Below are 27,717 nucleotides of genomic sequence, written 5' to 3' on the forward strand. Positions count from 1 at the left end.
TACGGCCTTATCACCCCCACACCCCAGAGCTGTATACCCCCAGAGCTGCATGTCACCCCCCCCACCTCACAGCTGTTTGTCCCCCCCACCTCAGTCACTGCCCTCCTCTAGAGCTGTATGCCCCCCCATTGCTGTATACCCCTTTCCTCAGTAATATATATTCCCCCAGTAATGTGTTTGTCCCCAGCCTCTCTTGCGATATATATACAGCAGTGTTAGTGTGCTCTATGTGCGGCCATGTCTGTTAGACAAGCCGGGAGGTGAATGAGGCTGTTGCCGGCTTCCCAATATTAGAAATATATATACAGGATAAATATATAAAAATAATGTGTGTGTGTGTGTGTGTGTGTATGTATGATGTGTATGTATGTATGTCAGTGTATATGACTGTGTCTAGATTTATGTCTATTTATGTGTTTTTGTGAATTTCTCTTTAAATATGTATGCGTACGTATGCCTGTATGTGTATGTATCTGTGCATGTCTATGTGTGGATGGGGCCCACAAAAACCTGGAGCCGGCCCTGGCTGTATACATACATGAGTGACTCGACCAGTATGGACCAACACTGGGACCGTGTAGAAGAGACCTGGGAGTAGATTTTGGTCTAGACATTGAATCTGATGGAGAGCCCAGAAGGATTCAGGCAGAGCTGAAAGTCACAGGGGATTTACAGTATACTAAAAAGATAATAACAATACAGTAACAATGCAGAGAAGAATCTGCATCACTGATCATTGCTGAATAGCGGCAAGTCACATCTATGTATGAGAAGCCAAGATGGCCGTCTGTAACATGAAGGTCGTCTCACGCTCAGAGCTGTAGAGGACGGAGAGATATGGAGCCTGAAAGGCACAAGGGCAGAGCATTGTTACCCTTCTGCTTGTCACTGGATATATTGTACACGATGGCTCCTCCTCATACACAATCTTATCCATATGGCTCCACTCTACTCATATCAGACACATATGGCTCCGCTACGTACAGCAAACACACACACACAGCTCCGCTCCGTACACCTCGTACACACACGGCTCCGCTCCGTACACCTCGTACACACACGGCTCCGCTCCGTACACCTCGTACACACACGGCTCCGCTCCGTACGCCTCGTACACACACGGCTCTGCTCCGTACGCCTCGTACACACACGGCTCTGCTCCGTACGCCTCGTACACACACGGCTCTGCTCCGTACGCCTCGTACACACACAGCTCCGCTCCGTACACCTCGTACACACACGGCTCTGCTCCGTACACCTCGTACACACACGGCTCCGCTCCATACACCTCGTACACACACGGCTCTGCTCCGTACACCTCGTACACACACGGCTCTGCTCCATACACCTCGTACACACACGGCTCTGCTCCGTACACCTCGTACACACACAGCTCCGCTCCGTACACCTCGTACACACACGGCTCTGCTCCGTACACCTCGTACACACACGGCTCCGCTCCGTACACCTCGTACACACACGGCTCTGCTCCATCCACACTGTAAACCCCTCCTGACCCCACACATAACCTTCCCCTCATCCAGCACCTGACACCAAGCACAGCAGAGTCCTGCATACACTGAGGAGCTGATCATGTGACCCCTGACTCCTCCCCTCCATGTGACATCATCACAGGTCCTGGAAGCACAGAGCAGCCATATATCTAGTGTGCGGCTCTGCAGGAGGAGGTGTGTGGAGATTCCCCATTACTGGGGCAGGGGGCATTAACCCCTTCAGCTCCGAGACTTTCTTGGGGTTTTTCTCTTACTGGTCTCTGTGAATTCTGATGATTTTGTTACTTTCCCTCTTATAGATACAGACGCCCCAACTATAAAAGACAGGAAACAAGTAGCATGGCGCCCCCTTCTTGGTTTCCACAAGTTTGAGGTCCTCACAGACAGTATAATGTTCCCACAGTACTGCCATCCCCCCCACACACAGTATAATGTTTCCACAGTACCGCCATCCCCTCACACACCGTATAATGTTCCCACAGTACCGCCATCCCCCACACACAGTATAATGTTCCCACAGTACTGCCATCCCCCCACACAGTATAATGTTCCCACAGTACCGCCATCCCTCCACACACAGTATAATGTTCCCACAGTACCGCCGTCCCCACCACACACCGTATAATGTTCCCACAGTACTGCCATCCCCCACACACAGTATAATGTTCCCACAGTACTGCCATCCCCCCACACAGTATAATGTTCCCACAGTACCGCCATCCCTCCACACACAGTATAATGTTCCCACAGTATCGCCATCCCCTCCACGCACAATATAATGTTCCCACAGTATCGCCATCCCCTCCACGCACAATATAATGTTCCCACAGTATCACCATCCCCTCCACACACAGTATAATGTTCCCACAGTACTGCCATCCCCTCCACACACAGTATAATGTTCCCACAGTACCGCCATCTCCCCACACACAGCATAATGTTCCCACAGTACCGCCATTCCCTCCTCACACAGTATAATGTTTCCACAGTACCGCCATCCCCTCCACACACAATATAATGTTCCCACAGTATGGCCATCCCCTCCACACACAATATAATGTTCCCACAGTATCGCCATCCCCCCACACACAGTATAATGTTCCCACAGTACCGCCATCCCCTCTACACACAGTATAATGTTCCCACAGTACTGCCATCCCCTCCACACACAGTATAATGTTCCCACAGTACTGCCATCCCCTCCACACACTGTATAATGTTCCCACAGTACCGCCATCTCCCCACACACAGCATAATGTTCCCACAGTACCGCCATCCCCTCCTCACACAGTATAATGTTTCCACAGTACTGCCATCCCCTCCACACACAGTATAATGTTCCCACAGTACTGCCATCCCCCCCACACACAGTATAATATTCTCACAGTACCGCCATCCCACCACACAGTATAATGTTCCCACAGTACCGCCATCCCCTCCTCACACAGTATAATGTTCCCACAGTACCGCCATCCCCTCCTCACACAGTATAATGTTCCCACAGTATCGCCATCCCCTCCACACACAGTATAATGTTGCCACAGTATCGCCATCCCCTCTACACACAGTATAATGTTCCCACAGTGCTGCCATCCCCTCCACACACAGTATATTGTTCCCACACTACCTCCATCCCACCACACGCATTGATACTACAAGCTGCCCCCAGAATTTTTTCTTTTTGCCTCATATAAAATAATGGCTGCTGATTTTCAGTTACCTCAAATATATGAAAGATGCCTTCTCTCTGTTTTCATCAAGAATGGAAAATATTTTCTTTCTTTCTTGCTAAAACTGTGATTTTATTTTTCACTTAAACTTTTCTAGACATTTTCAATAATCTTAATTACTGCTATGATACAACATACAAGCCTCAGATTGCTCAGTAGATACAATGCACTACTCTAGTGTAAGTATTATCTTTCCTGTCAGTGTACGGATATGATTCCACTTGCGTATGACTCGTGCGAGTATTGCATCATTATCACCCGGCGCGGCGCATACTCTCCTGACAAGAGCGGGTCGTCCGCATGGAAATACATGCAGCCGACCCACTTTGGCAGGAGAGTGTGCGCCGTGCCGGATGATACCGATGCAAGACTTCCACGAGTCATATGCAAGTGGAATCATACCCTAATACTAATGGATCCATACACATTAGATAACTGTTGGCTAAACGATCATTCAGCTGACATATATTTCTCCCTACTCTCCATACACCAAACCATTGTACTCTGTTAAATTTAATGTGGCCTTTGTGAGAGAGTCAATATCAGACTCCTCTGTCGGAGGATTATCTCCAGGGGAAATAAACGGATCAGCATCAGAAATCCTTCACTCCCCTGACATAATCTGTCAGGAGGCCCATATACGTTACATAGACAACCAATTACCCCTAAAATCAGCGGTTTCATCTGACGTTAATCTAATGTGTATGGTCTGCAATCACAGCCTATGCTCCTCTAGACAATGGACACCATACCCATAGCCAGGGCTGTATTTTGCCTTCGTGCTGCCCTAGGCACTTTAAGTGGTCGCGCCCCTTAGTGACAACGTAACACTGAGTTTTCGCACACGACATCTGTTTAAGGCAGATCTACTCTGTAAAACACTTGAAAAAGTATCAATGAGAAACAAAGGGCACTAACCCCCCCCCCACCCAATGGGGATCACCACGGGCACATCAAAACATAGCATGAGTATAAAATATTCCCACCACACCGTCCCCACTTATATACTGTGACTGTCACACTGCCTCTAATAAACTACACACTGTCCTCCCTTATAAATTATACCCACCACACCTTCCTCAATTATGAAATATGATCTGCACATTGACCTCACATCATGCTGTCCCCTCTTCACAATGTTCCATGCATGCTGCCCCCTCCTCACAGTGTCCCATGCATGCTGCCCCTTCCTCAAAATGTCCCATGCATGCTGCCCCTCCTCACAATGTCCCATGCATGCTGCCCCTCCTCACAATGTCCCATGCATGCTGCCCCTCCTCACAATGTCCCATGCATGCTGCCCCTCCTCACAATGTCCCATGCATGCTGCCCCTCCTCACAATGTCCCATGCATGCTGCCCCTCCTCACAATGTCCCATGCATGCTGCCCCTCCTCACAATGTCCCATGCATGCTGCTCCCTCCTCACAGTTTCCCATGCATGCTGTTCCCTCCTCTCAATGTCCCATGCATGCTGCCCCTCTCCATGAGCTCCTAATGCTGCCTTCCTCTTTTCCATAATGACACCTCCATGCTGCCCCATTCATCATACTAAGACCACCACACTAACGCTTATGCTGAGACACCCCTCCCACACACACACACACACACACACACACACACACACACACACACACTACCCCACTCTTGATATTGACTCCCCTACATTGCTCCACTCCATACTGAGCCCACACATGCTGCCCCTTCTCCATAATGAGCTCCCAATGCTGCCCCCCTCTCATTCTGAGTCCTTACACTCCCCCCATCAATTTTGTCATTGCACTATCCCTCCACCCTTGTCCTCTGTCTCTAGGATTGGCCCCTCTCTCCCATTCCCCCAGCAGCAGCCGCTCTCCCCCGCCTTCACCAGCAGCCTCTCCCCCAGCATCAGCCTCTCTCCCCCCAGCCCCCCCAGCATCAACCTCTCTCCCCCCAGTGTCCCCCAGCATCAGCCTCTCTCCCCCCAGCGTCCCCCAGCATCAGCCTCTCTCCCCCCAGCCTTCCCCAGCTTCAGCCTCTCTCCCCCCAGCCTTCCCCAGCTTCAGCCTCTCTCCCCCCAGCCTCCCCCAGCATCAGCCTCCCCCAGCTTCCCCCAGCATCGGCCTCTCTCCCCCAGCTTCCCCCAGCATCAGCCTCTCTCCCCCAGCTTCCCCCAGCATCAGCCTCTCTCCCCCAGCTTCCCCCAGCATCAGCCTCTCTCCCCCAGCTTCCCCCAGCATCAGCCGCTCTCCCCCGCCTTCACCAGCAGCCTCTCCCCCAGCATCAGCCTCTCTCCCCCCAGCATCAACCTCTCTTCCCCCAGCGTCCCCCAGCATCAGCCTCTCTCCCCCCAGCCTCCCCCAGCTTCAGCCTCTCTCCCCCCAGCCTCCCCCAGCATCAGCCTCTCTCCCCCAGCTTCCCCCAGCATCAGCCTCTCTCCCCCAGCTTCCCCCAGCATCAGCCTCTCTCCCCCAGCTTCCCCCAGCATCAGCCTCTCTCCCCCAGCTTCCCCCAGCATCAGCCTCTCTCCCCCAGCTTCCCCCAGCATCAGCCTCTCTCCCCCAGCTTCCCCCAGCATCAGCCTCTCTCCCCCAGCTTCCCCCAGCATCAGCCTCTCTCCCCCAGCTTCCCCCAGCATCAGCCTCTCTCCCCCAGCTTCCCCCAGCATCAGCCTCTCTCCCCCAGCTTCCCCCAGCATCAGCCTCTCTCCCCCAGCTTCCCCCAGCATCAGCCTCTCTCCCCCAGCTTCCCCCAGCATCAGCCTCTCTCCCCCAGCTTCCCCCAGCATCAGCCTCTCTCCCCCAGCTTCCCCCAGCATCAGCCTCTCTCCCCCAGCTTCCCCCAGCATCAGCCTCTCTCCCCCAGCTTCCCCCAGCATCAGCCTCTCTGCCCCAGCTTCCCCCAGCATCAGCCTCTCTCCCCCAGATTTCCCCAGCATCAGCCTCTCTGCCCCCAGCATCAGCCTCTCTCCTCCCAGCGTCCCCCCTCCCAGCCTCCCTCAGCATCAGCCTCCCTCCCCCAGCATCAGCCTCCCCCAGCATCAGCCTCCCCCAGCATCAGCCTCCCCCAGCATCAGCCTCCCCCAGCATCAGCCTCCCCAGCATCAGCCTCCCCCAGCATCAGCCTCCCTCCTCCCAGCCTCCCCCAGCATCAGCCTCCCCCCTCCCAGCCTCCCTCAGCATCAGCCTCCCCCCTCCTAGCCTCCCCCAGTATCAGCCTCCCTCCTCCCAGCCTCCCCCAGCACCAGCCTCCCTCCTCCCAGCCTCCCCCAGCATCAGCCTCTCTCCTCCCAGCCTCCCCCAGCATCAGCCTCCCTCAGCATCAGCCTCCCTCCTCCCAGCCTCCCCCAGCGTCAGCCTCCCCCCTCCCAGCCTTCCACAACATCAGCCTCCCCCCTCCCAGCCTCCCCCGGCATCAAACTCTCTCCTCCCAGCCTCCCCCAGTATCAGCCTCTCTCCTCCCAGCCTCCCCCAGCATCAGCCTCCCTCAGCATCAGCCTCCCTCCTCCCAGCCTCCCCCAGCGTCAGCCTCCCCCCTCCCAGCCTTCCACAACATCAGCCTCCCCCCTCCCAGCCTCCCCCAGCATCAAACTCTCTCCTCCCAGCCTCCCCCAGTATCAGCTTCTCTTCCGCCAAGTCTCCCCCAGTATCAGCCTCTCTCCTCCCACCCCATACGCAGATCTCCAGTCTGCATTAGAGACACCCCCACGCTCCTTATGAATCTTCAGCTCTGCGAGCACTTACCTACTCCAGGGCCCGCCGCCATCTTCCTGGCTCACGTGAGTATCCTCTTCTGACACCGGCTTCCATCGCGGCGTCCTCTGCGGCGTCCTGCTGTGAGCTCTGCATGTGAAATCCACACAGCATTGGACACAGCACAGAGGAAGGAGCTGATTGGCGCACCTGTGACCCCGGAAGTGCAGGCGCCGGCAGTTCCGGGGTCAATCAGCTCTCTGTGCCCGGCCGCCGCAGTTTGTCTGCATTCGCGTCTTAATTGACGCGGATACAAATAAATAAAGGTGCGCCTCTCACCCCTCCCCCCTCCGAAAATACAGCGGATTTAATGAATGTGTAAAAAAAATTATTTTTTTTTTTACTGCTAGAAGGTGCCGCCCCCCTGCATCCTGCCGCCCCAGGCACGGGACCACGGGTGCCTAATGGTAAATACGGCCCTGCCCATAGCACGTGTATCCAGCTCCACATGACAATAACAGTGCTTGAGCTCCTCCAGACATGACCATAGAACTTGTATCCAGCTCTAGTTAGCAACAACAGTCCTTATGCTCCTCCAGATGCCGGATATTGCGACCGTAGCATGTGTATCCAGCCCCAGCTGAAAACAATCGTCCTTAGGATAGTTCTTCAAATCCAGACAATGGATTTCACAACCATAGCATGTGTATCCAGCTCCAGCCAGTAAAAACAGTCCGTATGCTCCTTCAGATGATGGCTATCACAACTGTAGCACGTGTATCAAGCTCCAACCAGCAACAACAGAACTTATGCTCCTTCAGATGAAGGATATCATAAACGTAACACATGTATGCAGCTCCAATTTCTATAGTCCTTTCATTGGCACTGGATCGGTCCGCACCAACAGATCCTCGCTCCTCCACCTCAAAGCACCAATTGCCTCACTGACTAAATATAATGCTTATTGTTCTTCCTCTCCTGGGAGTAGCCCCCCGTATTGGCAGAAGTATTCATCACACCCACCCCATTATACATTTTCTACATGTATATCAAAGTATGAAGGTTCCAGAAGCACAGTCTCCAGCCCTGTCTGTAGGATTGTGTACTAACGAAGCCCCCTGCCGAGAGGAACAAAAGACTCACAACCCCCCAACAGATTCAGGATAACGAATCCTACTGCAGACCTGGTTAGGGTCCCGTTACACGTAGCGACGCACCAGGGATCCCACCTGGCAGGGATTGCTGGAACGTCGCTACATGGTCGCTGGTGAGCTGTCAATCAGGCAGATCTCCACAGAGATCAGAGATCAGCCACAAGAGACCCGTGTAACGAGCGTCGGATTGGCTACCGGAGAAATCTCCAGTAATGCCAGGCCTGGATTTAGTTACCTGCTTTGCACTCCAGAGCTCTCAGCTGCTGGTCTGATCTCAGAGTTTGCAGGACTGCACCACGAGCACCAAGTGATTGATTCCCTGGCAATTGTGGTTCAGTTCATAACAGCTGCGGACAGACTGGGCTGCAATCCGGAGTTCATGTGAGAGCACCGGAGATCAGCCCGGGATGTCTGCAGCTGTCATGAGCTGAATCGCAATCGCTGGGGAATCAATCACTCGGCGCTCACGGTGCAGTCTGGTGAGAGCTCCAGAGTGCAATGCAGGTAACTGAATCCAGTCCTGGTATTACAGGAGATTCCTCCAGTAGCCAGTCCAAACCCGCGCTCGTTGGTCTCCCGCCGACAAACACGCCGATGCGTGCTGCACAGCAGGAGACCAACGAGCAAAAAATAGTCCTGATCGTTTTGTCACAATCAGCGACCTCGCAGCAGGGGCCCACTTGCTGCTGCTTGTCACACACAGCGATATCGCTAGCGAGGTCGCTGATATGTCCCAAAACCTGTGACATTTCAGCGATTTCGCTAGCGATCTCGCTGTGTGTGATGGGAGCTTTACAGTAGAGTCCACGGAAGCCAACTAGGATGACACACTGTTACAACCCCTTCCCCCTTCAAATTGTGTACGATAAACTAACAAGCAATCTCTAATAAAACAGAACAAGAAGATCAATGTAACCAGCACTCCATGCTGTAAGAAATCTGCTCTATGTCCATTGGTCCAATAGTCTTTAGTTCGTGGCCAGCTTCTCACAGATCTCATGGTTGCTTTTGACAAGTCGTTAAACTTACAGGATTAGCATTGCTGCAGTAACTAACATTCCTGTAAGGGCTCATTCAGACGGCCATTCCAATTGTCCTGGTCAGTTTCTGTTTTTTTGCAGACCTACTGACAGGACCATCTTTTCAATGTGTTTTGTGTAAGATCGGATGACACACAGAAGCACTTCCTTGTGCATCTGATCCTACAAACAAAAATTACGTCGGATGCCGTATGTTTATTTTTTTATTATGGAACATGTCCTATTCTGTTCTCTAACGAACAGTGGCTCAATACAAGTCAATGGGTTCGCAAAATCCTCAGAAGCCACACTGAAGCACTTCGGTGTGACTTTCTTCGGGTGCCCCTGCAGTCTGTGTTCCGTTCCCGCAGCTGCTAGCACTGCAGTGTGTCAGCATCTGTCCGCACTGCAGTGTGTCAGCATTGTTCGTTGTAGTGCAAGCAGTTGCGGGATGACAAGCGCTGCCGTCAGGAGGTTAGTAAAGTTCATTACTTGCGATGATGAAGTCCTGCACTCCTGACGTCAGCGCTCGTCACTGACTTCCATGCCCACCGTGTTCTCACATCACCTCTCGCAGGCGGCCTGAGACTGTAACTAGCGGTGACATCACAAACCACTCGATACTTCGCTTGTGAATGTGGCAGTCATTGAACTCAGTGATGAGCACTGATGTTAGGAGTGCAGCGGCTTCCATCACCGCAGGTAATGTACCTAGCTAACCCCCTGACGGCAGCGCTCGTCATCCCCTGCAGTGACCTGGCCCGACCTATTGATGTTAGCTCAGTTCATTGCACTGCTCTCCCAGCCAATGAGGAACATTCTATTCTATTCTGAGGAACAGTGAGTATTGATCGTCGTGGGACCCCCTTATTGGATTACGCTGGATCCGGATTTACAATAAATTGGTGAAAGAGGGACTGTTTTGGGGAGTGGCTTTATCTTGGCTGGTATCAAAATTGGGGGGGGGGGGGACTGCACGCCGTTTTTTTAAATTATTTATTGTACTGTACAATATAGACTCACCCAATGGCAGGTGTAATTAGTTGCAATTAGACAGCTGTCACTCAGTGTGGGGGCGTGTCTGACTGTAACCAATCACAGACAGGGGGAGTTGTGAATATGTATGAGCCTAATGAGCGGCCAGCTTCAGAAGCACAAAGCTGCCGCAGGAGCAGTGTGACAGCCGCGCCAATGATTGGTGAGTATGTAGCACTTGCTTCTACCCCTTTGCACCAGATTCTGTTCCCCATAGACATTATGTGGGGACCAGCATCTGGCTAGATACCCTGGACTGTAAGTAGCTCTCCTTCCGTTTTTTTGCGGTCCACAAAAAAAGACAGAAGTCACACGGACTGTATACTGAAAGGGACGGATGTGGTTGTCACACGGATACATCCGTGGAAAAACAGGACCGTTTTTTTGATGACCGCAGAAACGGAACGGTCGTGTGAATGTAGCCTAACGGACATACTATGTGATGGAAAAAAAAGTTGTTTTTGTTTTTTTTTTCTTTAAACAAATGTTTAACATTTGGCATAAAAGGTGCACCATCTTTCTCACAATTCTTGTATTTCTGTGTTTTTCTTGTATTGTGTTTTGCGTGTATTGTTGGTGCCAATTTTCTTGCAACATTTTAATACTTTTCTTTGTTTTTGTTTTTTTTGGTGTTTTTCATGTAATATAGGAACGCCTAAAAGGAAAATACCCACAAAAATGTAATGTCCCAAAAAACTGTACAACTATACAAGTAGATTTTAACATCAAATATCTTGTGTCCGCTGTTTTTTTACAAATAATTTTTTATAAATGCATCAAACTTGTGTGTGTGAATCAGACACGAGATCTAATATAAAATATTACATCCCGGGGCAGACGGGAAACATTCATATAGGCGGCTGGTGGTGATGGAGTCAGTGACTGACACCGGACAAATCTGTTTATAGTGACATAGTAGAAAATAAAGATGTCATTATTTCTCCTCTCACGTGTAATGAATATCTCCTGCAGTTTTGCTGATGCCGATTCCAGTGTCGGTAAATGAGAGGAGAATTAGTGATATGGAAGATGAGTCTATGAGAAATGTATTCAGCTGCTGACTCCGAGGAGGAAACTGCTTGTTGTGTGTGTGGCCTAAATATATAGGATTTATTAGTAGATGTCAGGAAAAGAACAGAATGTTGTAAAATAATAAAAACAGTAACACAATAATTACTCCTGTGCCCCCGCTGCTTGACTTGTAATTCCCACAGCCAATCTGTTGCCAAAGCAGTGACCAACATAGCCAATGATTGGGAGCATGAAGATGTCTTAAGGCCACTTTACACGCTACGGGATCGCTAAAGCGATCTCGTTGGGGTCACGGAATTTGTGACGCACATCCGGCCGCGTTAGCAATGTCGTTGTGTGTGACACCTATGAGCGATTTTGAATCGTCACAAAAACTTTCAAAATCGCTGATCGGTGACATGCCCCCCCTCTTCCCAATTATCATTGCTGCTGCAATAACAATATTGTTTGTCGTTCCTGTGGCAGCATACATCGCTATGTGTGACGCCGCTGGAACGACAAACATCTCCTTATCTGCGTCCACCGGAAAAGGAGGAAGGAAGGAGGTGGGCGGGATGTCCCGGCCGCTCATCTCCTCCCCTCCTTTTCTATTGGGCGGCGGTTCAGTGACTCTGCTGTGACGTCGCTATGACGCTGAACGAACCGCCCCCTTAGAAAGGAGGCGGTTCGCCAGCCAGAGCGACGTCGCAGAGCAGGTATGTGCGTGTGACGCTGCCGTAACGATAATGTTTGCTATGGCAGCGATCACCACATATCGTGCCACCGACGGGGGCGGGTGATTTCGCACGCGACATCGCTAACCGATGCTAGCGATGTCGCCGCGTGTAAAGCCCGCTATAGTCAGCAATTTAACTTATGTTCCAGTCTATACAAGACAAGAAAGATTAACTCCTCCATCTCCTGATATGTTTCCCTTTATTATCTCCAGTAATTGTATTATTACAGCGGATTCTTTATGATGTTACATCGTCATCTTCTCTCCATTCAGGTCCCTACAATATCAGATCCTCTCAGTGGAGATCTTCTGTATAAGAGAGTTCTTCTGATTGCCCCGTGAAGGATGGATATGGACAGGGACAAGATGGCGGAGAGGATATTACACCTCACCCTAGAGATCCTCTTCCGGCTTACTGGAGAGGTGAGAGATTCTGATGACGTCACATTACATCATTCTTATCTATGGGAATAACCGATGGACAGAACTGGAGAGGTGAGGACTCTGGAAATGTCTGTAGTAAGATTTATTACTGTGTCTCTCCATAACCAGGATTACACAGTAGTGAAGATCTCTAGTGAGCGCTGTCAGGCCCCTGTATCTGAGGGATGGGGAAGACCCCTGAGCCCAATCACGGGGCCTCCACCTCACCCCCTAATACTTGAAGACATCGATGACCAGAAGATCCTAGAACTCAACTACAAGATGATTGAGCTGCTGACTGGAGAGGTGATGCTGCTGGTAATGCTGGGACATTATACAGTAACGCTATGAAGGGATCGGGGGTGACGGTATCATTGTATGTGTCAGGTTCCTATAAGGTGTCAGGACATCACCGTCTATTTCTCCATGGAGGAGTGGGAGTATTTAGAAGGACACGAAGATCTGTACAAGGATATCATGATGGAGGTTTCCCAGCCCCTCACATCACCAGGTAATAGACAAGACTAAATACACACGGCCTATAATTACCTGTATGTAAGGAATGAATTCAGTCCCTGTATGTGTTTCCTCCAGTTCTTTCCAGTAATAGGACAACATCAGAGAGATGTCCCCGTCCTTTTCTCCCACAGGACTGTAAACAAGAAGATCCCGATGTTCCTCAGGATCATCAGGTAGATGGAGAGAAGGAGTCATTAAATCTCCCTATGATGTGTAAATGGCTGTGAAGGTCTTGTGTAGAGATGAGCGAACCTGAAAAAAAAAAAACAGGACTCGGGTTCAAAGTTCTAATGCTTTACGTACGAACTTAACTCTCACGAGCAATGCTGTGCTCAGGTACACTTGGTGCTCAGCCCTGTGTGAGCCGCTTGCAGTGTTTGAATTTCTTGCACTGGGGGTAACAGCAACGTGATCACATGTAGGGTGCAAACCCCCCCCCAAAAAAAAGAATGTAAATGCCCGCCCACCCTCTCCCGGATCTGCTTATGGCTGGCTGTATGTGGGTGGAGACTCAAACTGCCAATCAGTGTTTCCGAACCTCCTCTGGCAAGGATCGGACACCTGGAGGCTCGATTTGTTTGTTGCCAGCGAATCGAACCTCCAAAGGTTCGCTTATCTTTAGTTTTGTGCTCAGGCTAATTCTCTCCACCAGCATTATATGTTTTATACTTGTGTAATGAGAATGGTGGAGATGGCAGGATTAGAGCTTATCATAGATGTGACTTCTCCATCTGTCTGTGACTTTTACAATATTTATTTCAGGGGGAAGATTGGAGACATATTATTATTACAGAGACATATGTGAGGGGTGATGAGTGGTGTAAAGAGATGATTCCTACAGATAATTGCTCAGGTGAGTAGTGACCACTAAATGCAGAGAAGAATCTGTGACTTCTCAGTCACTGGCTGTGGTTGCTTTATCGGTGGTGTAGTCTGGCCATATCACAATCAAGTGGTCGCCATTCAGCTACTATACCAATGCATTGAAACTGTCCGCACTACTATGGGCATTGGAGGTCCTTCTGTTAGAGTTAGACATTGTGTAATCACAGCTGCCCAGATCTTTAAGCTACAAATCCAAATAATCGTAGAATCTGCAGACAAGTTAAAAAATCACTCGAAGAATAATTTTATGATGAGCCTCTAAGAGAAAGCGGAGGGTAATGCTGTTTTCTTCCTAAAATCCTGGCATCATATGAGATGAATCTACCTTCTCTCTCTTCTGTGCTGCTGAATGTGATAATATGGTCCCTACAAAGCCAGATCCAGTCTTTTTGATCGCACTTTGATTTTATGATCGACAACATTAATCCTTTCACAACCCTAGAGATACTGGTGCGTCCTATTTGGTAGGGACTTCCTGAACATGCGTACTGACCCTAAACTCGGCGTTCTGAAGGGGTGGGTGAGCTAACATGCTAAGAGGGCGGACTAATTGAAGGACATAATGCACTTGTGACTAGTCCCTGTGCTCATTAGCATATCATAAAGGATCTTTAGAAATACTTGTTCTAAAGATCCCTTTATGTATGCTACTAGATGCAGGGATTAGAAACATACATCCAGAACTGCTTGTAGTTATGGGTGCATATTGCACCTGACAGTTTCCCTTTAAACTGTAGCACTACTTAACCCCTTCAGTAAACTCTGAAGAAGAAAAAAAACATATAAAATCTGTCTTTTTGTCATACAGCTGCAAAAAATGTGGAATAAAATGCAATCAAAAAGGCACATTTAAATAAAAATATGTTCACATTTATCCTGTGCTCTTTGCTGAGCACTTACACCAGGGATTACGTATAAATCTCTGAAAAATGTGATTCAGACAAAATTCTCAACAGAAAATTCATTGTAATGAGGCAGAGGGAGTCTATTTGAACTTCTGTCTGGCCTGTTGTCCGTGGTTGTCTTATCTTTTTGTACATCTTTTTAGGCGTGCACAAAAGTGCAGTGAACAACAGTTTTCTGCACCTTTGGAAAAACAAACACCACTGAACAGAGCGCAACCGGAGACCAGAGTAATTCTGCTGCCTCCTTTATAGTGATTGGATCTGTCAGGGGTTTCAACTGAATCACATATTACGATGATGTAGATCAGTGTTTCCCAAACTCCAGTCCTCATGGCCCCCAACAAGTCATGTTTTCAAGATTTCCTTACTATTGAACAGGTGATGGAATCATTATCAAGACATCACCTGTGCTATATTAAGGAAATCCTGAAAACATGACCTGTTGGGGGTCGTGAGGACTGGAGTTTGGGAACCACTGCTGTAGATGGAAACCCTAATCTAAGTGCTCCGCATAGAGCACAGGATAAATGTGAATTGGTACAAAATGTTCTGTACCCAAATTGCCACCAAATAGGTTTCTATTCAACCCACAAAAAGTAAGTGCCAACTCAAGACGGAATATACATTGCTCAAAAAATTAAAGGGAACACTCAACCAACCAAATATAACTCCAAGTTAATCACACTTCTGTGAAATCAAACTGTCCACTTAGGAAGCAACATTGATTGACAATCAATTTCACATGTTGTTGTGTAAATGGAATAGATATCAGGTGGAAATTATTGGCAATTATCAAGACACACTGAATAAAGGAGTGTTTCTGCAGGTGGGGACCACAGAACACATCTCAGTACCAATGCTTTTTGGTTGATGTTTTGGTCACTTTTGAATGATGGTTGTGCTCTCACACTCGTGGTAGCATGAGACGGACTCTACAACCCACACAAGTGGCACAGGTAGTGCAGCTCATCGAGGATGGCACATCAATGCGAGCTGTGGCAAGAAGGTTTGCTGTGTCTGTCAGCGTAGTGTCCAGAGGATGGAGGCACTATCAGGAGACAGACCACTACAGCAGGAGACATGGAGGGGGCTGTAAGTGGGCAACAACCCAGCAGCAAGACCTCCTACCTCTGCCTTGGTGTAAGGAGGAACAGGGGGAGCACTGCCAGAGCACTGCAAAATGACCTCCAGGAGGCCACAAATGTGCATGTGTCTGCACAAACGGTTACAAACTGACGCCATGAAGATGGCATGAGGGCCCTTATGTCCACAGATGGGGGGTTGTGCTTACTGCCCAACACCGTGCAGGACGCTTGGCATTTGCCCCAGAACACCAGGATTGGCAAATTCACCACTGGCATCCTCTGCTCTTTAGAGATGTAAGCAGGTTCACTCTGAACACATGTGACAGAGTCTGGAGACGCCGTGGAGAGCGATCTGCTGCCTGCAAAATCTTTCAGCATGACCTGTTTGGCAGTGGGTCAGTAGTGGTGTGGGGTGGCATTTCTTTGGAGGGCCGCACAGCCCTTCATGTGCTCGCTAGCGGTAGCCTGACTGCCATTAGGTACCGAGATGAGATTCTCAGACCCCTTGTGAGACCATATGCTGGTTCAGTTGGCCCTGAATTCCTCTTAATGCAGGACAATGCCAGACCTCATGTGACTGTAGTGTGTCAGCAGTTCCTGCAAGATGAAGGCATTGAAGCTATAGACTGGCTCGCCCGTTCCCCAGACCTGAATCCGATTGAGCACATCTGGGACATCTTCTCTCGCTCCATCCACCAACGTCACGTTGCACCACAGCTTGTCCAGAAGTTGGCGGATGCATTAGTCCAGGTCTGGGAGGAGACCATCCGCAACCTCATCAGGAGCATGCCCAGGCATTGTAGGGAGGTCATACAGGCACGTGGAGGCCACACACAATGATGAGCCTCATTTTGACTTGTTTCCACTTTAATTTTGTCTTGTTTTGATTTTCAGTTTGACTTGTTTCCACTTTCATTTTTTGTGTATCTTCAAATCCAGGCCTCCATTGGTTAAAACATTTGATTTCCATTGATGACTTTTGTGTGATTTTGTTGTCAGCACATTCAACTTTGTACAGAACAAAGTATTCAATGAGAATATTTCATTCATTCATTCATTCATTCATTCTTTCAGATCTAGGATGTGTTATTTGAGTGTTCCCTTTAATATTTTGAGCAGTGTATATGGAACACATTACTGGTAGCACAAAGGGTCTAGAAAAGCGTTTGGGCTCCCCTTCCCACCCAAAAAAAGAAATTCAGTAAAATCTGCCATCCCAAATTTAAATGCCTCTCTCCCTTCTGAACACCACAATGTGTGTAAACCACAGTTACATAGATTGAAAAAAAACCTTAGTTCATCTAGTTCAACCTTCCTCCACCAATTATATATATTGTCACTAAATCATTTCTAACCGACAATGTTTTGTCTACTGAGGAAATCATCCAGCCCTTTTTTAAAACTTGTTATAATGTGAACCATTACTACCTCTTGTGGTAGGGCATTCCACAGTCTGACTACTCTAACTGTAAAGACACCTTTCCTATTTAGCTGTTATAATCGTCTTTCATCCACTCGCAGTGAGTGCCCCTTGGTCCTTAGTATTGTCTTTGGGAGAAATAAGTCATATGTTCTGTGTATTGATCACACATGTATTTAGACATATAAATGAGATCTCCTCTGAGATGTCTTATTTGTAAGCTAATCACATCCAAATTTTTCAACCTCTCCTCATATGGGAGGCCTTCCATTCCTTGCACTAATTTAGTTACCCACCTTTTGAACTGACTGTAACTTCATAATATTCTTTTTAAAATGTGGAGCCCAAAACTGGATCCCATGTTACAGATGTGGCCTTACAAATGACTTATAGAGGGGCAACAATATATTGGGATCACGGGACTTATTCACCCTAAAATCTTGTTTGCTTTTGCAGCTGCTGTTTGAAATGGAGTGCTGCTGCTGCTCAGCTTACTTGTAACCAGAATACCCAAGTCTTTCTCCTGTTCTGTAGTCCCGAGTTTACTTCCATTTAATGTATATGCAAGAATATGACTACTCCATCCTAATTGCATTACTTTACATTTATCAACATTAAATCTTATTTGCCAAGTGTCTGCCCATTCAACCATCTTATCCAGATTATTTTTTAATATTATACTATCAAGGTTCGTTTTAATATCCTACATAGTTTGGTGTTGTCATCAAAGACTGACACTTTATTAATTACCTTGTGGATGTGATTGATAGTAAGGAGATTAAAAAGAATCGGTCTTAGCACAGATTTCTACGGTACCCCACTGCTTACTATAGCCCAATTAGAGAACATACCATTTATGACTACTCTTTGTTTCCCATCTTTTAGCCAATTCCTTACCCAGTTGCTTATAGTTTCCCCTAGTTCATGCTTCTGCAGCTTCATTACAAGACTGTTGCGTGGCAAACTATCAAATGCCTTTGCAAAATTCAAATAAATCACATCAGCTGCATTACCAATATCCAGATTTGCACTTACCTCCTCATAGAAACCCAATATGTTGGTTAGACAAGACTTATCTTTCATGAATCCATGCTGGTTATCAATTATAATAATATTCTCTCTAATATATCGTTGCATGTCATCTCTTAAAATGACCTCAAAAACCTTGCACACCACTGATGTCAGACTTACCGGATGGTAATTGCCTGGATCCACCCTCCTACCTTTCTTAAATATCGGTACCACATCAGCCATTTTCCAATCCTGAGGTACCAATGCTGTTACAAGAGACTCTAAGAGGATAAAATACAGTGGTCTGTCGATTAGTGAGCTCAATTCCATGTTTATCCATGGATGAATACCATCTGGCCTGTTGGACTTGTCAATGTTTAATGTACTCAGACGCAGGCATACATCTTCTTGTGTTAAATTAGTTTTATCAGGGGGGGGGTGAGGCAGTCTTTGAAATTTGCCTTGTTGAATGATCCCTGGAACAGTCAGTTTCATGATGAAAAGTGCCTATTTAGTATTACAGCCTTTTCTTTATCCTCTATAATTATCCTGTCATAATCTTTTATGGACCGATCCCATCCTTTTTTTTTTTTTTTGTTGAAAATCAAAGTTTATTGAGCATTACATAGGCCAGTGAAATTACGCATATTACAACTGAGAGAGCAGTGGGCTAATCGCAGCAAAATCACTTATTGTATCAAACTCAACCACATTAAACAGAGTCAACTATTACTCGTTAATCCTCGCAGGGATAACTGAGACCTGGGAAAGGGGAAAAAATAGTAAGAGTTAAGGAGAGGATCCCTAAAGTATCCAAAGAAGGTAGGAGAAATATGAGCCAAAAAGGGAATAGGGATGGGACAAAGAACGGGAAAAGGGAAGGGGTTTACCCCTCGAGTGGGTCCCGCTACACAATGCCAGGTAAATCAATCACAGAAGTAATATTGGGTTCCGGGTCACTTCTGGGGGTCCAGGTGCATAGAGAACTATATAGGAGCATGATCTGACCAGAGCATTGACCCCACCTTGGCTCCCACTTGTAAATCCAGCAGTGAGTGGGAAACTAAAAAGTAATCGATCCGGCTTTAAGCGGCATTAGCCGGAGAATAAAAACTATAATCTTTAACCTCTGGATGGAGGATCCTTTAAACGCCCACCAGCCTCATGTCTCGCATTTGTTTTTTAAGACTCCGTATAGAAGAGTCAGGAGCAGGTTGATGCAATCAGATTGAAATTTGCGCTGGCCAAAGTTCGGGCTGTAAATGTTTGCGATCACGAAGCTGTGTTGGTTCCAGGAGACCTGTAAAAAGATGTATCTACCAAGGGGGTTAATTAGGGATTTGAGAATTGTTCTATGGAAGGCCACTGACACTCCTCTGGACTTGGCATCCCGATTAGTGCTATGGAACCAAGTTGGGTACTGTCTGGAGGCTATCTTGGGGACTGAATCCAAACAAAAATGTGTCTCCTGTATCATCAGGACAGCTACTTTCTGCTTGTTGCTAAAGTGTAAAATTTGCCTACGTTTCTCTGGAACATTAAGCCCTTTAACATTAAAGGAGCTAAACTAAGTCATTCATTTGGACTTATAACATCAAGCAACAGGACACAAGTATCAGCCGACCACCACTCGAAGGAAGGGAAGCAGGTAGTGGGGGAAGAGTAGAGAAAGAGATAGTAGAAGAATAATAGACAAAACATGAGTATAAAACCCTCCTATCCATGTGAATAGTTATCGGTGGAAGCCAACCACCAGGGCACTGGGAAGAAAAAGGTAACCAACAGCGACAGTTGTTATTATTATTATTTATTATTATAGCGCCATCAATTCCATGGCGCTTTACATGTGAAAGGGGTGTACATAATAGGGACAAGTACAATAATCATAAACAATACAAGACACAGACAGGTACAGGAGGATAGAGGTCCCTGCCCGCGAGGGCTCACAGTCTACAAGGGATAGGTGAGGATACAGTAGGTTAGGGTAGAGTTGATTGTGCGGCGCTGTATCAGACTAAGGGTTACGGCAGGTTGTAGGCTTGTCGGAAGAGGTGGGTCTTCAGGTTCCTTTTGAAGCTTGTCAAGGTAGGCGAGAGTCTGATGTGTTGAGGCAGAGCATTACAGAGTATGGGGGAGGCACGGGAGAAATCTTGGATGCGATGGTGGGAAGAGGAGATGAGAGGGGAGTAGAGAAGGAGGTCTTGTGAGGATCGAAGGTTACCTGCAGGTAAGTACCGGGAGACTAGGTCAGAGATGTAGGGAGGAGACAGGTTGTGGATGGCTTTTTATGCCATGGTTAGTGTTTTGAACTGGAGTCGTTGGGCAATGGGAAGACAGTGAAGGGATTGGCAGAGGGGAGAGGTCGGGGAGTAGCGGGGGGGACAGTTGCCTCCTCGCCCCCTGCCCCAACCAGTAACACTAAGGAGGACCAGAAGGTCAAATATTTCAATTGTCGCTATTCTATCCTAAAATAAATTTCACCTTTTATTTTTGCATTGAAAAACGTATCTCCTCACTATTGTATGCCTGTAAAGAGTGTGTAGTATTATTTCTATAACATTATCCCCTGCAGGCGGAGAACTCCACTGTATGGGATATGGCACAATTATATCAAGTGTTAAAGCCTTTAAACATACAGCAGACCCTTATGAGGTATTATGTTGCTCCCCTTGGAACCTCAGCCAACAAGATCCACTGCAGGGAGGTCAGTCCTAGAATGGAGATGGCAAGTTAAGGCCCAATGGAGGCGCCCTAAGTGTCTCCACCTGTGGCCCCTGCATCTCTTTTCTTGTTGGATCATTGTACTGTCAGCCATCTGGGAGGTGTTATAGGAAGCTGTGGGGTGGAAGGCCAATCTGGAAGCTCCACTCCAAGGAACTTCGCAAGATCCCTCAGCCCTCGGATGACCGCTTACTTGCCCTCCTTGAAGGCGATTATTTGAAAGGGGAAACGCCATTTATACGGTATATCCTCTTTTAGGAGTAATAAAAGGGGTTTCAGGGCTCTCCTCAGTTGCAAGGTGCGACTGGCTAGATCCGGCAGAATCAGTATGCAGGAGTCCATGAAAGTGATAGTCCTTTTCTGTCTAGCTGCAGCAATGATGGATTCCCTTAGCTTTAAAAAAAAGCACCCTGCAAATGACGTCTCTGGGGCGGGAGTCAGCAGGTCGTCTTGGTCCCAGAGCCCTATGGATGCGGTCCAGTTCAATAGGGCTGAACTGCTCCCCACCCAGGATCTGTGCAAGTAATTTCTGAGCAGTAGCATCCAGTTCAGGGGCGCTGATTATCTCAGGGAGGCCTCTGATGCGGAGGTTATTCCGCTGGTTGCGGTTCTCCAAATCTTCTACCCCGGCAGGCAGTTCATCCAATCTTAAGGCGTTGCTTAGGATAACCTGTCTTTAGTCCTGCAATTCCCTCAGCACTCCCTTTCCTGGGACTTCTCCACCTCCTCTACTCTGGCTGTCACTGCCACTTTAAATCCATGGAGCTCGGTTTTGATTCTTCTAGCCTGCAGGCAAATCCCTCAAGGTCTTTTAGTGGGGAGCCACTTAAGGTATTTACTTATCTCAGGAAGGCTTATCTGTTCTGTACCATCCTAGTTGTCCCCAGAGGCCTCCTGCTGTGATACAGCTGCATTGCTACAAGTCCTCAGAGCCACCCCCCCCATAGTGCCCAGATTGTGCTTAAGGAGACACACACACACACACACCGTAAATTCATTGGGTTCTTCTCACTACAGCAATGCACAATACATAGATGCTGGTTGGGACACATTTTGCAAGACTGAGGAACAAGGGGGAGATTTGACTTTGGGGAGCTGATTTTTCTGGATTGGTTTATGGAAGCCATGTCTGTTCTCAAGAGCCTTTGAGCAACTAATAATGTGGTAACCCTCTGTGTTTCCATTGACAGCTGATGGAACTGAGTGGGGGCTTTTTTTGTCGGATGGGTAGAAGTATATTTGGTATATTTGCCTACACTATTTTTGATGGCTTTTTATTCCAATATTTGGGAGGCAGAATGAACAAACAGGTGAACACCATCCTCTATGGTTCATGCCATGATGTCTTTTATTAGATTGAACTGTCATTGTCATAGTGAATAATTATATTTTGCTACATAACTTGCTATTTCTATGGTAGAAATGTTCAAAAATATAAATTTCAAGGATACGAAAAAAAAAATAACTGGTTTTATTCTTAGCAGATGACGGTACCAGGACGTCAGAAGGACAAGGAACATTTTCAATTTATAAATCAGAGGAACTTGATTTCACACAGAATACAATTGAAGTGAATGCCATTACTCCAGATATCCCATCATCTCTGCACAACAAAGATTTATCATCTGATCCTATGAAACAGGTCCGCTCTACTGAATTATTACAGAGTACTAAGAAAAATAAAAGTCAGAAAATAGGCACTAAAATCCAAAATGCTCTTAAAACAAAGAAGCCATTTTCATGTTCAGAATATGGAAATAGTTTTCCCTTCGAAATATGTTTGGTTAAACCTAAAAAAATTCATACAGAGGAGAAGAGATTTTCTTGTTCCAAATGTGGGAAATCTTTTAACTGGAAATCAGTTCTTGTTAGGCATGAGAGAATTCATACTGGGGAGAAGCCACATTCATGTTCAGAATGTGGGAAATGTTTTAGAGACAAATCGGATCTTATTGTACATCAGAGAATACACACAGGGGAGAAGCCATTTTCATGTTCAGAATGTGGGAAATGTTTTAACCACAAATCACACCTTGCTACACACCACAGAACCCACACAGGGGAGAAGCCTTTTTCATGTTCAGAATGTGGGAAATATTTTCACCAGAAATCGCATCTTGTTCTTCACCACAGAACCCACACAGGGGAGAAGCCATTTTCATGTTCAGAATGTGGGAAATATTTTTACCACAAATCACATCTTATTTCACATCAGAGAATCCACACAGGGGAAAAACCATTTTCATGTTCAGAATGTGGGAAATGTTTTAACCACAAAACAATTCTTATTGCACACCAGAGAACCCACACAGGGGAGAAGCCATTTTCATGTCAGAATGTGGGAAATGTTTTCACCAGAAATCGCATCTTCTTTTTCACCAGGTAACCCACACAAGGGAGAAGCTTTTTTCATGTTCAGAATGTGGGATATGTTTTAGCTACAAATCAAATCTTGTTACACATCAGAGAAGTCACACCGTTGAGAAATCCTTATCATAACTAGAATGTGAAAAATGAATTATTGGAAAATCCTATTTTTGTTAACAATCAAATACCGTATTTCCCCGAAAAAAAAAGACATTTTTAAGCATTTTATTTTATGCTTACTTTAAGGGCATGTCTTAATTTTTTTTTTCCATGAACAACAATTCACATTTATTGGTGAGCAAAAAAAAAATCAACATTTATTCAAATGTAATAATATTACAATCTGGAACATCAACATAACTCTACAAACTCCGTGTGTAACACGCACTGTATATCTATTTACCTATCCATCCATCTATGTATTACCTATTTATTCCTCTAGCTATCCCTCTGTTATCTATCTCTTATCCATCCATCCATCCATTTACACACACACACACACACACACACACCAGCCTGTCTCCTCTTCAGCTTTAGATTCCTGCAATGACCTTTAGTGACATGATGTGATGTCACACAGGTATTCTTGCAGTGTTATCCTCAGGAAATAAATCCTGGAGCCCCTAGGAAAATGAGGACCCTGTGAAATGCCCCAGTTTGCTCTCCCTTTCCTTTAATGCCAGTCCTGCATACCAGCCTGTCTCCTGTTTATTTCTTTTAGACTCCTCCAATTAAGAGACAATTTGTCGCAAGACTGTGAATTAATGGAAAGTCCTTAAACAATCTGAACCTCAGAATACAACTTCTGGGGCCCCTTAGAGAGTGGGGACCCTGAGAAATTGCAAAGACTGACTCCCCCTGACACTGGCCCTGACTGTAAGTAGGGCTGATTTTTGAAGTTGGGCTTATATTTCAAGCACACTGCAGAAATCCTGTAATATCATGCTAGGGTTTATTTTCAGGGAAACACTGTAATTCACATGGGGAGAAATGATAGATTTTGATAAATTGTACAAAAATCATATAATAGAGTGTCATATAATTAAGTGAGAAATGAATATTCCCTTAGAACTTACCATATTTTTGGACTATAATAAGCAATATTAACTAACAAAAAAATATTTTCTGTGTGACAAGGCGGCCATCCGCATAGCTGATAGAGCAGGCAACCATTAAAAAATGTAATGCAGAAATGGATTATTTTGTTGCAACTATTTTACCAAAAATAAGACACTGTCTTATACTTCCTTTTTGTCCCGAAAAAGCACTAGAGCTTATTTTCGGGTAGGTCTTGGGGAAACACACTTGGGGTCTGTGTGGCTCCCAGCCCCTCATGCGATCACCGGCGGATGCTCCTAGCAGGTATGCTCTACACAATCCTCCCCTGCTTCTGGCCAACACACTCATATTCATATTTATATACACACACACTCACCACATCTGGCGATACCGATTGCTTCCATTGTGACGCAGTGTAGTGGAGCGCGAGGACCTGCGGTGGAACCCATGGAGGACTCGGCAGTCGAACGCATTCATTCCACCGGAGTTCCTCTATTCATTCCACTGCACTGCTTCCCAGGATTCTCTGCCGGCCAGAAGCAATCCGTATCGCCGGATGCGGCGAGTGTGTGCGCGCAATGTGATGTGTGATTGTGAGTGTGGGCGATGTGATGTGTGTGCGGGTGTGCATTCCACTGCAGGTCTTCCAGTTTGACGTCTGGTGAGTATGATAGCGGGGTCTTCTGTTTTCTCTATTTTGGGTGTGTCTGATTTCTATAATGAAGTGTCCTGCAGTATTCTTTAACATTTTTAGCTGCATGGACACTTCATTATTGAACCACAACTAAAGGCCAAGTCACACACAACGACTTACCAGCGATCCCGAAAACGATGCGACCTGATAGGGATTGCAGATAAGTCGCTGGGAGGTCGCAGGTGAGATGTCACACAGTCAGATCTTACCAGCGATGCAGGAATGATACAGGTCACAGTAGTGACCTGTATAACGATCTCAGCAGTCACTGTGACCCTGTCACACAGTGTCAAACACAGAGATGTGTCCAGCCCAGCAGGACATCGCCTTTGAAGAAAATGGCCTGGACCATTCTGCAACGACTAGCGATCTCACAGCAAGGGCCTGATCGCTGGTAGGTGTCACACATAACAAGATCGCTAACGGGATCGCTACTGCGTCACCAAACGGTGACTCAGCTGCGATCTCGCTAGCGATCTCGTTATGTGTGACGGTACCTTAAGGCTTACTTTGGGGGTATGGCTTATCTGTAATCCTTGCACTGAAAACTCCTGCTAGGGCTCATTTTTGGGGGAGGTCTTCTTTTTGGAAAAACATGGTACTTATTCTGTTTATCGCTACAATAATCCTCTTTAGAAATCTTTTAATAAACCAGTATGTTTTTAGAAATCTATATATTGTTTGGACAGCTTGTTAGTTTAAATATCAGAATTTGATTAGACCCTGAAATTTAAAAATATATACACAGACAGTATATTTAACATATTGTCACAAGGAAATTTTTGCACTCATCGCCAGCTGTCATTAAGGATCTGTGGAAACTACAGATTCTGGCACTCTGCCTGCTAACTTCACTGATGTCTGTAATCAGCGCAGCGTTGACCCACAGACTAAAGGCCACTTTACACGCTGTGTGCGTACCCGCCCCCATCGGTTGTGCATCACGGGCAAATTGCTGCCCGTGGCGCACAACATCGTTCGGACCCGTCACACTACTTATCTGCCGAGTGACGTCGCTGTGACCAGCGAACCACCTCCTTTCTAAGGAGCCCAATAGAAGCGGAGGGGCGGAGATAAGCGGGACAAACATTCCGCCCACCTCCTTCCTTCCTCATTGCGTGCGGCCGCAGGTAAGGTGAAGTTTCTCGTTCTAGCGGTGTCACACATAGCAATGTGTGCTGCCGCAGGAACGACGAACAACGTCGTACCTGTAGCAGCAACGATATTTGGGAACTGGACAGCGTGTCAACGATAAGGTGAGTATTTTTACTCGTTAGCGGTCACTCGTACGTGTCACGCGCAACGACGTTGCTAACGAGGCCGGATGTGCGTCACGAATTCCGTGACCGTAACGACATCGCGTTGTGTGTAAAGCGGCCTTTAGGCAGGCTGACAAAAGTTAATCTCTGCAGGGCTGCTTGTTAGTCTCTCTTATCACATGCTGTGGGTGTGGTTTATAGTTGTTCCTGGCTGTGGTCTGCAGAAGTCATCACCTCTTGTTGTTCCAGAGACTTATGTGGTAGCTGCTCCTAAGATAAATCTTTTACTTTTGCTATCTACCTGGGCTCAGGTGGTAGTATTTGTTTTTCCCATATATTGTTTCCTTTTGTCTCCCTTAAGGCCCCGTCGCACACAGAGATAAATCTTTGGCAGATCTGTGGTTGCAGTGAAATCATGAACATATTGTTCCATTTGTACACAGCCACAAACCTGGCACTGATTGTCCACAATTTCACTGCAACCACAGATCTGCCACAGATTTATCTCTGTGTGTGACAGGGCCTTTAGTGTTAGTTGTGTTGACAAATGCTCATACCCGCCTTACTTAGGGCCTAGTTCAGGGTTTGCCTAGGGTGAGGTATTCCTGCTTGGCGACAAGTGCGGAACCTGTATAGCGTTGGTGAGGACATTGAGGGTGAGCTGCAGGTTGTTGTGAGGGGTCACCACCTCCCCCTTTCATAGCGATATTGCATTTCTTCCCCCTTCCCTTTGCATTATACTATACGGCCGGTATAGCTTCTATCAAAATAGAAGAGGCACAGCTACAAGTAAAAGTAATGAGGTAATAAATATAGGATATTTTCATTGTTTTGTTTTTGTATAAATTTGATATTAAAATGTAATCTATTAAAATAACATGTCGAAAGTAAGTTTTTGTGTGAGGTGGTTACACATATTTGCTGTTTTGTAGAATTTTCCTTTTGCTTTTTGAATATTAAAGCATGTTTACCAGCTGAAGCATGTGACCTCTGAGCTAATAATAAGTTACTATATGCCATATCTATTTCTCTTGTGTACTTGTGTCCATGGATTGGTATGAAAGGAAGTCGAATGTTATTTGTATTTAGGGGATATTTAACACCTTAAGGACGAAGCCAATTTTGCCATTAATGCCAAGGCCAAATTTTCCAAATCTGACTACTGTCACTTCAAGAGGTAATAACTCTGGAACGCTTCAACGAATCTCGGTGATTCTGAGATTTTTTTTTGTGACCTATTGGAAATCATGTTTGGTAACTTTAGGATGATATATTTTGCTTTAATTTGTGAAAAAAATCGAAAATTTGAGAATTTTTTTTAAAATTTTGCAATTTTCAAACTTTCAATTGTTATTCCTTTAAACAGAGAGTTTGTCACATAAAATAGTTAACAAATGACATTTCCCACATGTCTACTTTACATCAGCGCAATTTTTGAAACAAAATTTTGGGTGGATAGGAAGTTAAGAGTTCAAAGATCATCAGCAATTTTCCATTTTT

General features: G+C 46.5%; 1 protein-coding gene across 2 annotated transcripts; it reads left to right on the plus strand.

Annotated features, from left to right (window-relative positions):
* Positions 1-1,639: 1,639 nt before the first annotated feature.
* LOC142312255 (uncharacterized) lies at positions 1,640-24,301 on the plus strand. Of its 2 annotated transcripts, none has more exons than XM_075351186.1 (7): positions 1,640-1,688; positions 12,143-12,292; positions 12,422-12,598; positions 12,680-12,803; positions 12,887-12,984; positions 13,574-13,664; positions 22,320-24,301. In XM_075351186.1, the coding sequence occupies exons 2-7, from the start codon at positions 12,215-12,217 to the stop codon at positions 23,222-23,224; spliced, it is 1,473 nt and encodes a 490-aa protein (XP_075207301.1). In that variant the 5' UTR covers positions 1,640-1,688; positions 12,143-12,214; the 3' UTR covers positions 23,225-24,301. The 2 variants fall into 2 exon arrangements, with proteins under 2 accessions (XP_075207301.1, XP_075207302.1); XM_075351187.1 differs by having other exon boundaries at positions 22,323-24,301.
* Positions 24,302-27,717: the final 3,416 nt, after the last annotated feature.

The sequence above is a fragment of the Anomaloglossus baeobatrachus genome, chromosome 5 (genome assembly GCF_048569485.1).
Source record: "Anomaloglossus baeobatrachus isolate aAnoBae1 chromosome 5, aAnoBae1.hap1, whole genome shotgun sequence".
Taxonomy (NCBI): Eukaryota; Metazoa; Chordata; class Amphibia; order Anura; family Aromobatidae; genus Anomaloglossus; species Anomaloglossus baeobatrachus.

Excerpts from the sequence above, each read along its gene's own strand:
- LOC142312255 (XM_075351186.1), top strand. The coding sequence starts at position 12,215 with ATGGATATGGACAGGGACAAGATGGCGGAGAGGATATTACACCTCACC. Across the intron at positions 12,599-12,679 it reads TTGAGCTGCTGACTGGAGAG|GTTCCTATAAGGTGTCAGGA; the intron begins GTGATGCTGCTG and ends TGTATGTGTCAG. Across the intron at positions 12,985-13,573 it reads ATGTTCCTCAGGATCATCAG|GGGGAAGATTGGAGACATAT; the intron begins GTAGATGGAGAG and ends TATTTATTTCAG.